The 12019-nt window shown below is 36.3% G+C and overlaps 1 protein-coding gene across 1 annotated transcript in view; it reads right to left on the minus strand.

Annotated features, from left to right (window-relative positions):
* The window catches only part of RAPGEF6 (Rap guanine nucleotide exchange factor 6), a 192503-nt gene that overhangs the window by 36307 nt on the left and 144177 nt on the right, over positions 1-12019 (minus strand). Inside the window, 2 exon segments of the mRNA XM_043587048.1 lie at positions 3514-3897; positions 5951-6191. Coding sequence (XP_043442983.1) covers positions 3514-3897; positions 5951-6191 — 625 coding nt within the window.

A 12019-nucleotide genomic window follows, 5' to 3' on the forward strand; every position in this document is an offset into this window, starting at 1 on the left:
GCCAGTCAGAGTGGCTAAAACGAACAAATCGGGCGACTATAGATGATGGAGAGGATGTGGAGAAATGGGAACCCTCTTGCATTGTTGGTGGGAATACAAACTGGTGTAGCCGCTCTGGAAAACGGTGTGGAGGTCCCTCAAAAAATTAAAAATAGATCTACTCTGTGACCCAGCAATAGCACTGCTAGGAATTTACCCAAGGGATACGGGAGTGCTGATGCCTAGGGGCACTTGTACCTCAATGTTTATGGCAGCACATCCAACAATAGCCAAATCATGGAAAGAGCCTAAATGTCCATCAACTGATGAATGGATAAAGAAGTTGTGGTTTATATATACAATGGAATACTACTACTTGGCAATGAGAAAGAATGAAATATGGCCTTTTGTAGCAACGTGGATGGAACTGGAGAGTGTTATGCTAAGTGAAAAAAGTTATACAGAGAAAGATACCATATGTTTTCTCTCTTATGTGGATCCTGAGAAACTTAACAGAAGACCATGGGGGAGGGGGAGGGGATAAAAAAAGTTAAGAGAGGGAGGGAGGCAAACCATAAGAGACTCTTAAAAACAGAATAAACTTGAGGGTTGATGGGGGGTGGGAGGGGAAAGTGGGTGATGGGCACTGAGGAGGGCATCTGCTGGGATGAGCACTGGGTGTTGTATGGAAACCAATTCGGCAATAAATTTCATATTAAAAATAAATAAACATTAAAAAATTAAAAAAAATAAAAGACACTATGACTTCATCTAAAAAAAAAAATAAATGTAAATGGATTGAAATTTTCCCACCAAATGGGTGGAAGAACAAAAAATCAAGACCCAACTATATGCTGCCTACAAAAGACTCACTTTAGCTTAAAGGACACACATAAGCTGGAAATCAAACTATGGAAAAGACAGTCCATGCAAGTGGAAACCAAGTGAGAGCAGGGTAGCTATATTTGTATCAGATAAAAAGGACTTTAAATCAAAAATGGTAACAAGAGACAGGGTCATTACATAATGATAAAGGGTCAACTCATCAAGAAAACATCGAAGTCATTAATATACATGCACCCAACATTTCAGCACCTAACTATATTAAGCAAACAGTAACAGACCTGAAGTAGCAACAAGCGGCAATATACTAGTATGGGACTTCAATACCCCACTTGCAGGAATGGATGAATTACCTAGACAGAAAATCAATAAAGAAATGGGACTTGAACCACACCTTAGGCTAAATGGACCTAACAAATACACACTGGACAGGTCTTTCACCATTAGCAGAATATTCACTCTTCTCAAGCATGAACGGAACATTCTCCAGGAGAGATTAGAAACTAAACCTCAAAAGTCTTAGCAAATTTAAGAAGACTGAAATCATGCTAAGTATTTTTTTCTGCCCATAATGGTCTAAAACTAGGAATTAAGAAGAGGAAAATGTGAAAATCTACCAATGGGTAGAAATTAAACAACATAACCGTGAATGGGTCAAAAAAACCAAAAGGGAAATAAGTATCTCTCAAAAAGGGAAATGGAGACACAACATACCAAAACCACTGGGATGCTGCAAAAACGATTTCCAAGACAGAATTTTAGTGATAACTTTCTATAGTAACTAGGATCTCCAATAAATTATCTAACTTTTCACATCAAAGAGCTAGAAAAAGAAACTTAGCCCAAAGTTAGGAAAAGGAAGGGAATAACAAATATCACAGCAGAAATAGAGGCCAAAAAATAAAAATAAAAAAGCAATGAAACAATAAACAAAATTGACAAACTCTTAGCAAAACTAAGAAAAAGAACTCAAATAAATAAAATACAGTATCTAATAGCAGGAAGAACTGGTTGGTTCACCTGTGTCACCTCTGCTGGAAAGTTGGTATGTGCTTTATCTTGTCTGATACACTTAAACATAAAATGGGAGGAACAAAGCAATTAATTTTTCAGGAACTACTGAAAATGTGTAATGTGTATAATAAAACGCTCTTTAAAACAAAACAAACCTCTTAACCAAATACCCATTTTGGGGCTACTGTCCACCACCTTCTCTTGAATCATTCTTTCCTTGGCTTTAGTGACACAATCATCACTGTGCTGGTGTATTATTTCTTTTATTCATCCTCTATCTCTTGGTTGGACTCTCTTCTTCACCCCAACATTCAGGATGGTCACTAGTTATGACTCTTAAGCCATTTACCTTTTATGCTCTCTTGTTACACAGAAATCCTCTTGGTGTCAGTTTTATTCACACTACTCCAAAACTAAGCCTGTCCCTACACAGTTTCAATTTCTAACCTTCGAAGTACTTATCAATGGCATTTTTGTTCCCTTTAGACTCAGCTGTTAAAAACTGTCAGTATGAAGTGTGATTCCTGCATTTTACAGATGAAAAACAAAAAACAAAACAAAACAAAACAAAACAAAAAATGGTCTTCAATTTTCTACTGACACATTGCTACTACACCACAGAGGCAGGACTCTGACACAAGTGCAGCTGATTCTAAAGGTCACTGCTAAACTCTGTTCCATACTCCTCCTAAAAAAAAGAAACAAACAAAAAACACCCCCGCCCCAACCCAAAACTCCTCCTAAAGCATCTAATTAAAGTGTATCCAGTGGTTAACTTCATAAAGGACTTTTTTATTACCATGACAGATTTATGATTATAAAGATTCTGATTCTATCTCATGTGAGGGTAGGAACAAGCCATAATTAAATTCTGGGGGGGGGGGGGGGTGCGGCGTGGCATACATAGTTGGGATTAAGATGTAATTATGCTGCTATATGTAAGCACGTGGCCTTATAAATGCACAAAACTGCAACTACCCTCCCTATTTAAAATTACACTTCCTTTGAGAGGAATCCCTCTAATGATCAGCACTATACTATAGGGGAGGGTCAGAAGATAAATTATCAATCTCAGCCAAACCTAGTGAGTCAGGGGAAGAAGATTCCCAGCTCATATAACCATCCACACTTTCTGGGCTTTTATAAACCAAATTTTTGTAATTCTAATTCTAATGCCTACCTTGTTTGGACAACAACACATCCAGTGATACGTGAGGCAGTACCTGATGAATGAGCTTACCAAATAGTTGCACTATTACTGTTGTTGTTGTTGTTTCAAAATAGCAATTTTAGATTAGAGTACTGATACCACACTATGATTTTTCAGTGCCAAATCACAGTGAGGTAGATAATGAAAGATGCACAGTACTGGAGTCTGATGATAAAGACCAACTGTTGGGCATATATCCAAAGAGAGTATGCCAAAGGGAGAGAAAGGAAGAAAAATGGCAAGGCAATCAACCTTATTCAGCCAAAAAAAAAAAAAAAAGTTTAAATGAATGATGGAAGAAACAAAAAGCAAAAAACCACTATCACCAGAAGGGAAAACATATTAACTCTAACAATACTTTAAAAACCTGTTAATCGGACTTTTCTTCTCCTAGTCACTTAACACACAAGAAATCAGCTTCATATCTAATACAACAAAACTATACACAACTATTTGTACAAACTTACCTTATTATTGCAAACATGGAATTGAAGTTCTTACATTCTCTACAATGAAGTGCAATTTTAATAAAATGCTTAATAATCTTCATTCGTTTGAGCTGATTTGGTTCAGTTAAAATCTCTGAAGCAACCCAGAATGTCTCCTGGTTAACAATGTCCTCAAACTCTTTCAAGTGAGTATTTCCTGTTTTGGAATCTAACTTAAAAAGGTCATCGATGTATTCAGTAGGCTCAATATTACGAAACAAATCAAAGTCCCTCATTGATAGCTGAGTGGCCACCTCAATGGTACTGAGCTGCAGCATGGACAGTTGGCTTTCCTTAACTAGTTCTTGGGCATCTTCATCTGAACATAAAGTTTCTGTTTCCATGTTATTTTTTAAATAATACCTAAAAAAAAAAATTGTTTTTATAAGTGATTTCACATTTATAAGAGCATCTTCCGTATCTAACTTGTCAAAATGTCATTATACGGTTAATAACATTTTCTCAAAAATATTAGCAGACTATTCATTTGTAGATGAAATGGAAAATTAACATTTTAAGTGTTCATTTATTTTTGAGAGAAAGATAGAGGGAGACAGAGAATCCCAAACAGGCTAGGCCCTGTCAGCACAAGGCCCGAAGCAGGCTCAAACACATGAACCATGAGATCATTACCTGAGCAGAAATGAAGTCAGATACTTAACCTACTGAGCTACTAAGGTGCCCCAGAAAATTAACATTTTAAATGAGAAAAATTTAGAGAGTAAAAATAATGTTGATAGTGCTGTGAACCTTATCATTTTACGCAACTACTCACAAAATGGGTCAATAATTGTGTATATATTCTTGAGGATGAAAGCTCTATAAGGCCTATATGAAGGTATCTGATGCATAGCAGGTACTATGTTAAGTATTTGTTCATGGACAGCATGAATAAACACCTGAATCTATTCAGAAGTTGTTCCTACGCTTATTTTCTTCTTCATTTCTGAATTCCCAAGAGGAGCAAAGAAGAATAAAACGTGTAAAGGAGAGAAACCCTTGCACTAACGATTTCTCCCTTGTTAAATACAAAACCTCACTCCAGCAAATGGTACTGATCAGCAACCATAAAAAAGACCTTCATTTTCTTCTTTTTACATCAACAATTCTATAGCACTTAACAGTTAAGAGACAAGCTTCACAGTTGGGAAATATCTTGCACAAGGCTGTTGCTGGGGACAAAGAGGTAACATGCTGTGTCACACGTCACTTTTACTTTATTCTTTTCTGGTATACAACTCGATCCAAGCCTAAGTTTGTATCTCATCTATTTTTACAGTCAAGCAACTATACCTCTTTTTCTTCTTTTATACTGTTCACATGCCTAAAAGAATACTACAAATGTGTTGAGACCCATTACACTAGTTAATTATATCTAACATTTATAGGGTAGGTTAGCTCATTAATTCTCTTAACATTCTTATGAGGTAGTTTCTATTTATTATCATCCCCATATTTTTGATGAGAAAATTCAGGCAGAGAGAAACTAAATAACACCCTGGTCACACAGCCAGAACTAGAATTTACCCAGACTGCTGAGCACCCTGGCTCCAGGGTCTGTGCTCTTTAAGCACTATGTGTAGCTAGCAAAGCAGAGTTAACCCACTCTTTTAACAGCATCCATGGCAGGCAATCTCTGTAAAGTTTCTAACGATTTTACTCTACATGTAAACCTAAGGTCACTAAAAAGAACATATTATTCTCAGAGAAAACCACCAGCATAAAGAACAAATGTACTATAGAAACAATATTCTGGTTGATCAAATAATTTTCGGAGCTCATTTAAAAATTATGCCTTCTTTTGTCCCACGTAAATTTTAGTCACATTAAAAACAAATTTATAATTTAACACATATATTGTCAAATACATATAAAGATATGTATCACTTGGTTTCCTACATCAGTGGTTCTAAGACTATTTCAGCAGGAGGGCTAAAATGGCTTAGCAAATTGTCCTCTCTCTCCTCTCATTTTCAGGTAGTCTTTATGAGAGCTAACACTCTGAGATTCCATTTACGTAATTATGGAGACAAGGAAGCTGAAAAAGAGAAATCCTGCTTTAATTTTAGAGTGAATTCAGTGGCCTTACGACGTGATGTTTCTACTTAAAATGTCTGTTTTTACACATGATCTTCAAAAACACATCTAGATAAAGGGGGATTAAGAGATTTAAAAACTTCCGGTTATGTAATAAATAGCTCATGGAGATAAACACACAGCAGAGGAAATATAGCCAATAACAGGCTGACAACATTGTCCGGTGACTACACTCATCGTGGAGAACACTGAACACTGTACACAACTGTCAAACATGCTGTACACCTTAAACTAAGAGAACACTGTAGGCTAATTATAGTTCATTAAAAAAAAGAAACACATCTAGAAACAAAATACATTCACTAATAAGCACATTCACCTTCCATTGAGCTGAATTCTATCAGCTAATTTGGAGAACTGGTCCGGAAGTCTTCTCTGTTTTATGACACCCTCAGGAGTAACAGAAACTTCACAGAGAGAATATGTGTCAGACGCACCAGTCAAACCAAATTCATGAACAGCATGACAAACAACTTCTTTAGCTGTAGTGTCTTTACTGATGATAATGTAGCAACTTTGTTGATCTGCTTTGAAAACTCTTATAACTTGATCAGGAATATCTACATGAATACAAAAGTGTGCCTTGTTATTTTCAAGACAATTAAACTCTTCAAAAAGCAATTCAGAACAAAAAGCTCCCTCTGAACAGTGATACATACATTTCTATTCTAGGAGGTTAACAGAAATCACTGTTGCATTTATTGATAAATGAATGTATCAGCCTTCTCAGGTGATGAAATACTAATATATGTTCACAGAAAAACACATACAAGAAAAATAAGCTGTTTTTAATGGAGGCATAGGACTCCTTAAGATATATTTATTTTTTTAAAAATGTTTACTGGGCGCCTGGGTGGCTCAGTCGGTTAAGCGGCTGACTTCAGCTCAGGTCATGATCTCGCGGTCCGTGATTTCGAGCCCAAGTCGGGCTCTGGGCTGATGGCTCAGAGCCTGGAGCCTGCTTCTGATTCTGTGTCTCCCTCTCTCTCTGCCCCTCCTCCGTTCATGCTCTGTCTCTCTCTGTCTCAAAAATAAATAAACGTTAAAAAAAATTAAAAAAAAAATTCTCTTCTAAAAAATGTTTACTTATTTTTGAGAGAGAGAGAGAGTGATCGTGTGCATTTGCGTGAGCAGGAGAAGGGCAGAGAGGTGGGTAGAGAGAGTGAATTCCAGGCAGGCTCTGTGCTATCAGTGCAAAGCTTGATACAGAATGTGAACTCATGAACCGTGAGATCAAGAGTTAGATGCTTTAACCCACTGAGCCACCCAGGCAACCCCATAATATGTATTTTATATTTTTACATCATACAAACCTTTAATGACAAACATTAGGTTGCATATCTTTTATAATGACATTATGATGAATAATACCCCCTGCCCCTTCCCTAGTAGATAAACCTTTGCAGGCAATCTGATTATTTCCTCAAAGAAAATCCAAAAAGGGTGGGGGATGGGGGAGGAGACGAAGAAGAGAGAGAGAGAATTGCTGAATTCAAGGAAGGACATGCTTATTTTTAAGGTTTTTGAAATATAGTGCCAAAGTGTTCTCCAAAAAGGCTATAATATTTTATCATCCTGGAATATAAAGAGAACAATTTTAGTTACATTCTTAGTATTCCTTCTTTTTAAAAATACTTTTTGGTATTCTTTATGCTCTTTCTTACTGAATTTATGCCAATACTAGATAACAACGCTCAGTCTACTATAAAGTGGCACATGTTTTCCTATTTTCATATTTAACAGGAAATTTAAAATATTCATGCGGTTAAATCTCAAACTTTGTCATTTCTTTTTAATTTTTTGATGTTTGAGACAAGAAGAAAGAGAGCACAATGGGTGAAAGGGGTAGGAGGAGAAAGAGAATCTCAAGCAGGAGCCATGCTCAGCGCAGAGCCCAACAAAGGACTCACTCCCATGACTCTGGGATCATGACCTGAACTGAAATCAACAGACACTCAACCGACTGAGCCACAAAGGCACCCCTTTACCTTTGTGATTTCTGCTATCAGCAGATAAATCTTACCTCAAGATAAATGTTCATATGATATGCACAAATAAGTAATGATATTATCCTCCCATTCTACCTTATTTTAAAAAATTTTTCTTGTTACACAGCACTGGCCAAAAACTTCCAGGACAATGTTCAATATGATGACCCCGGGCTACTTTTTAATATAATTCAATGTAAGTAAAAAGTGATTTGACAGCATGAACACATGGTGTATTTTCCCCTAATATTACCGAATATTGATTATAAACATAAATAATCTGAAAATTAATCATTAATATTTCCCAATTTCCTAAAATTATTGTTACAAAATTGTTTAAAAATTTTTTTCCTAATATTCATTTTTGAGAGAGAGAGAGAGAGACAGAGTGTGAGTGGGGGAGGGGCAGACACAGAGGGAGACACAGAATCTGAAGCAGGCTCCAGGTTCTGAGCTGTGAGCAGAGAGCCCGATAAGGCTCAAACTCACAAACTGTGAGATCATGACCTGAGCTGAAGTCGGTGCTTAACCAACTGAGCAAACCAGGTACCCCAAAATTGTCTTTTTTTTTTCTTAAGAAAAATATATTATTTGTGGGGTTTTTTTTGGTAATGACTGTAATTGGGTTGAGCGAGTTTGGTGGCTCAAGTAGATATGGTTTCTCTAGCACTATCTTATTGCATTATTAACTCTAAGAGATGAAGAAAACTTAACAAATTTGTCTTAAGGCCATCTGAAGTATAATTCTGTTTAAAGGGAAGAAAAGAGTAATGAAATAGATGCGGCAGAAAATAATTTCACAGAATCAGGTAACATTCTGAGGCTAATGGCACAAAAAGAGACAGATTTCCATGACCGTCTGGAAGATTCAACTGAACATAAATGAATACAATTCCAGGAAAAAGGAGTCCTAAATGTTCTGGGTCTATTGCCAAGTTGGAAGCAGAAAGCTTCATATATTCAGTCAAGTCTCTTTTATAAGATAGATGCAACAAACTGCCTTTCTTGATGTATGCAAATATATGAGTCACCAAAAGCCTCCTGTTCATTATTTCTTTGCAATAAGACAATCCTTCAGGTGTTGCTGACATCGGGTTTGTAAACCTACAAGGCTTAAGGTTAGAGTGTTTTATGATCCACCCAAATTGAGATGCTTCTCTACCTGTGGCTAGAAAATATTTTCAAGTAGATGAAAACTGCAGTTTGCTAAGAGAAAGACAGTGAACAAAAGGGTTTCATTATCCCCATTCCTGTCCTCTTCACAAAAGTAGGCCTCAGTTGTCTGGGGCTCTAGAATTGGATCAGCTTACTAGGTCTTTGGAGACTGAGCTTTCAGCCCGCAGGACTGGCTAACCCTGAGGTAAGGGGGAGATGCTCTGATCACTTTAATTTCTCTAGGGAAATTTATTCACAAAGAGAGGGTGGGAATTTGCACACATTTCATTTTCTCTTCTTTTGTTTCCAACATACTATTAACATCTTCTGGGAAGGAACTCAGAGTTGTGTATCTTGCTAAACAGTTAAAAAAAAAAAAAGTCATACTCTCTTAAAAGTGATTTGTTTCCCATGTGAAGGCCAAACTGTGACATAATCACATAAAAGGGATCTGACATTATGAATGGGTACCTCTAGAATAAGAACCATAAAAGGGATTATCCAGAGGGCAGCCCATTACCCAAACCCTGATAAATTTGCCAAGGTAGTAAATGCCAACCTAGAAAGTTACCTGGAAATGGATTAGAGGAAGACATTTCTTTGCATTGCTATCATTGTCAGAGTAAACCTATTTTTCTCTTTTAGAGTTGTTACAGATAAAAAATATCCATATTCTTCATCAACATGTTTGCTGTCAGCAGGACATCATAGATGTCAAACCTAATACTTAAACATGGCAGATATTCCAATGTTAATGATCAGATGAATGGCAGACATGAGGTCAGAATAAATTTCAATCAAGAAAAATGATCTAATTATTTCAAATTTTAGGCATGAAATTAGAATGCATATAAAAATATAACCCCGTAAGGAGAAAACACATTTAAAAAGACTCTTGGTGGTGGGGCGCCTGAGTGGCGCAGTCGGTTGAGCGTCCGACTTCAGCCAGGTCACGATCTCGCGGTCCGTGAGTTCGAGCCCCGTGTCGGGCTCTGGGCTGATGGCTCAGAGACTGGAGCCTGTTTCTGATTCTGTGTTTCCCTCTCTCTCTGCCCCTCCCCCGTTCATGCTCTGTCTCTCTCTGTCCCAAAAATAAATAAACGTTGAAAAAAAAAATTAAAAAAAAAAATAAAAAGACTCTTGGTGGATGACAGCATTTATTAGTCTTAGGATTCATAGTTCATTTAAAAAAAAATCTTACATAATAGGTAAATAAATTTAAGAAAAGCAATCTCCAATATCTGGCCTTTCAACCCAAAGGCAAAATTTCTAGAATGCTAACTATAATCTTGCTGAATAAAATAAAAAAATAAGATACTTGAGGGAAGCATGTATTGACCCTGATGTTACAGTAAAAATGGGAGACCTTTTTAGGTAAGATGATGATAAAATAAAACCAAAAGGCTGCCTCTTGATTCTATCTTATGTTTTTAATGTTTATTTATTTATTTTTGACTTAGAGTGAGTGGGAAAGAGAGAGAGAGAGAGAGAGAGAGAGAGAGAATGTGCATGCAGAGCAGAAAGGGAGACCAAGAATCTGAAGCAGGCTCCAGACTCTGAGCTACATGCAGAGAGCGTGACAAGGGGCTTGAATTCACCAAATGCAAGATCATGACCTGAGCTGCAGCTGGAACCTTAACCAACTGAGCCACTCAGGTGTCCCATTTTGATTTTACTTTAAGTTGCTAAATGGTGAATAAATATTTAGGGAGTGCCTGTTATGTGTCAACCGTGTTCCATATGATGAAGATACAATAATAAATAAGATGGGACAAAGTCTCTGCTCATACTTGAGAGAGTAAGTGGTGGTTCAAGGAAAGAAAATCTATATAGTGAAGAGTTTCACTACGAAAACACAAGATAGTTGTATAATGGTATAGATCAAGAATTGGCACTTTTGTTCTATGAAGGGCAAGGCAGTAAACATTTTAAGTTTTGCTGGACAGGAGGCAAAATAGATGATATTTTGTACACACACACACACAGAATATATATATATATATATATATATATATATATATATATATATATATATGTATATATACATATACATATAAAACAGAGAAAACAAATCTCCACAAAACATGACAAAAATTTGAAATATAATAATAATGCAAACATAAAATGTAAAGATACATAAACACAGAGACTTAGTCAACACTGTAAATGTCCACCAAAAGGGGACTGGTTAAATGAAATGCCAACAGCTGTTCAAAAAACTGTGGTAGAACAACACATTCTGAAACAGGAAAGTATTCAAGGTATATGGCCAGGTGAGATGGATAAGTAGAAGAAAAGTACAGTGTATCATTTGGGGTGCAGAGAATGTGAACACATTTTATGTGCACTCAAACTTCTGGAAGGATATATGAATCAATGAACAATTGTTAATTCTGGGGAGTGGAGACTTATATTCTATCCTTTCTCTGCAATTTGATTTTTCAAAAACTTTATGTTCCTTTAAAATAAAAAATTAGTTAAAATAACTCAGACATGTAACGCTGAATCTGAAAGTTTACTAAGTATTAAAGAATCAAATAAAAGGTTTGTGCTATTAAATGAAAAAGAGGTAAGCAAAAAGTTCCATATGCACACTCGAGAAAAAAAGAAAAATTCCAGTTTTACAATCCTTGGCCACACTCTTGAGTTGTTTTAGGCCTCATCGAATATTAGGTCAAAAATTCCCCCTACAAGTTTCCAAGTTATAGAGCAGCATGTATACTGATTCTATAACCAAAAATATATGTATTCAAAGAAAATGATGAAAAGAATACACACCAGTCTACACTGGCAAGCTTATCAGTGGGTAGAAAAGTTCTGGTTCCCACTTCATTCAATTCTGTATCATGGGACTTTTTAAAAATAATAAAACACTACACAGAAACATTAAGTAATGGAATACCACAGTTTTCAAGATACTTACAGTAAAAACCAACAGCTGTAGGCAGCAAAAACAAAGCAAAATCACAGAACAGTCAGCAATCAAAAGCAAACTATTAACAGTTCTGTAGCTTTCACCCAACTTGCTAAAAACAATTAAACAAGCAGCATAAACACACTGAAATCAACAGTAAGTTAATCAGACTTGGCCAATGTCACACATGTACTACAATACACACATGTGATGTACACGGCTAACCTAAAATTCAGTGCTGTCATGCAGAACTTAAGGAACTGAATTTGAAAATTAATTGCTAAGGAGTATTTTATTCAACAAATATAAACAGCACCATAAAAGCGTTTTC

Source organism: Prionailurus bengalensis, chromosome A1, assembly GCF_016509475.1.
Source record: "Prionailurus bengalensis isolate Pbe53 chromosome A1, Fcat_Pben_1.1_paternal_pri, whole genome shotgun sequence".
In the NCBI taxonomy this organism is placed as follows: domain Eukaryota; kingdom Metazoa; phylum Chordata; class Mammalia; order Carnivora; family Felidae; genus Prionailurus; species Prionailurus bengalensis.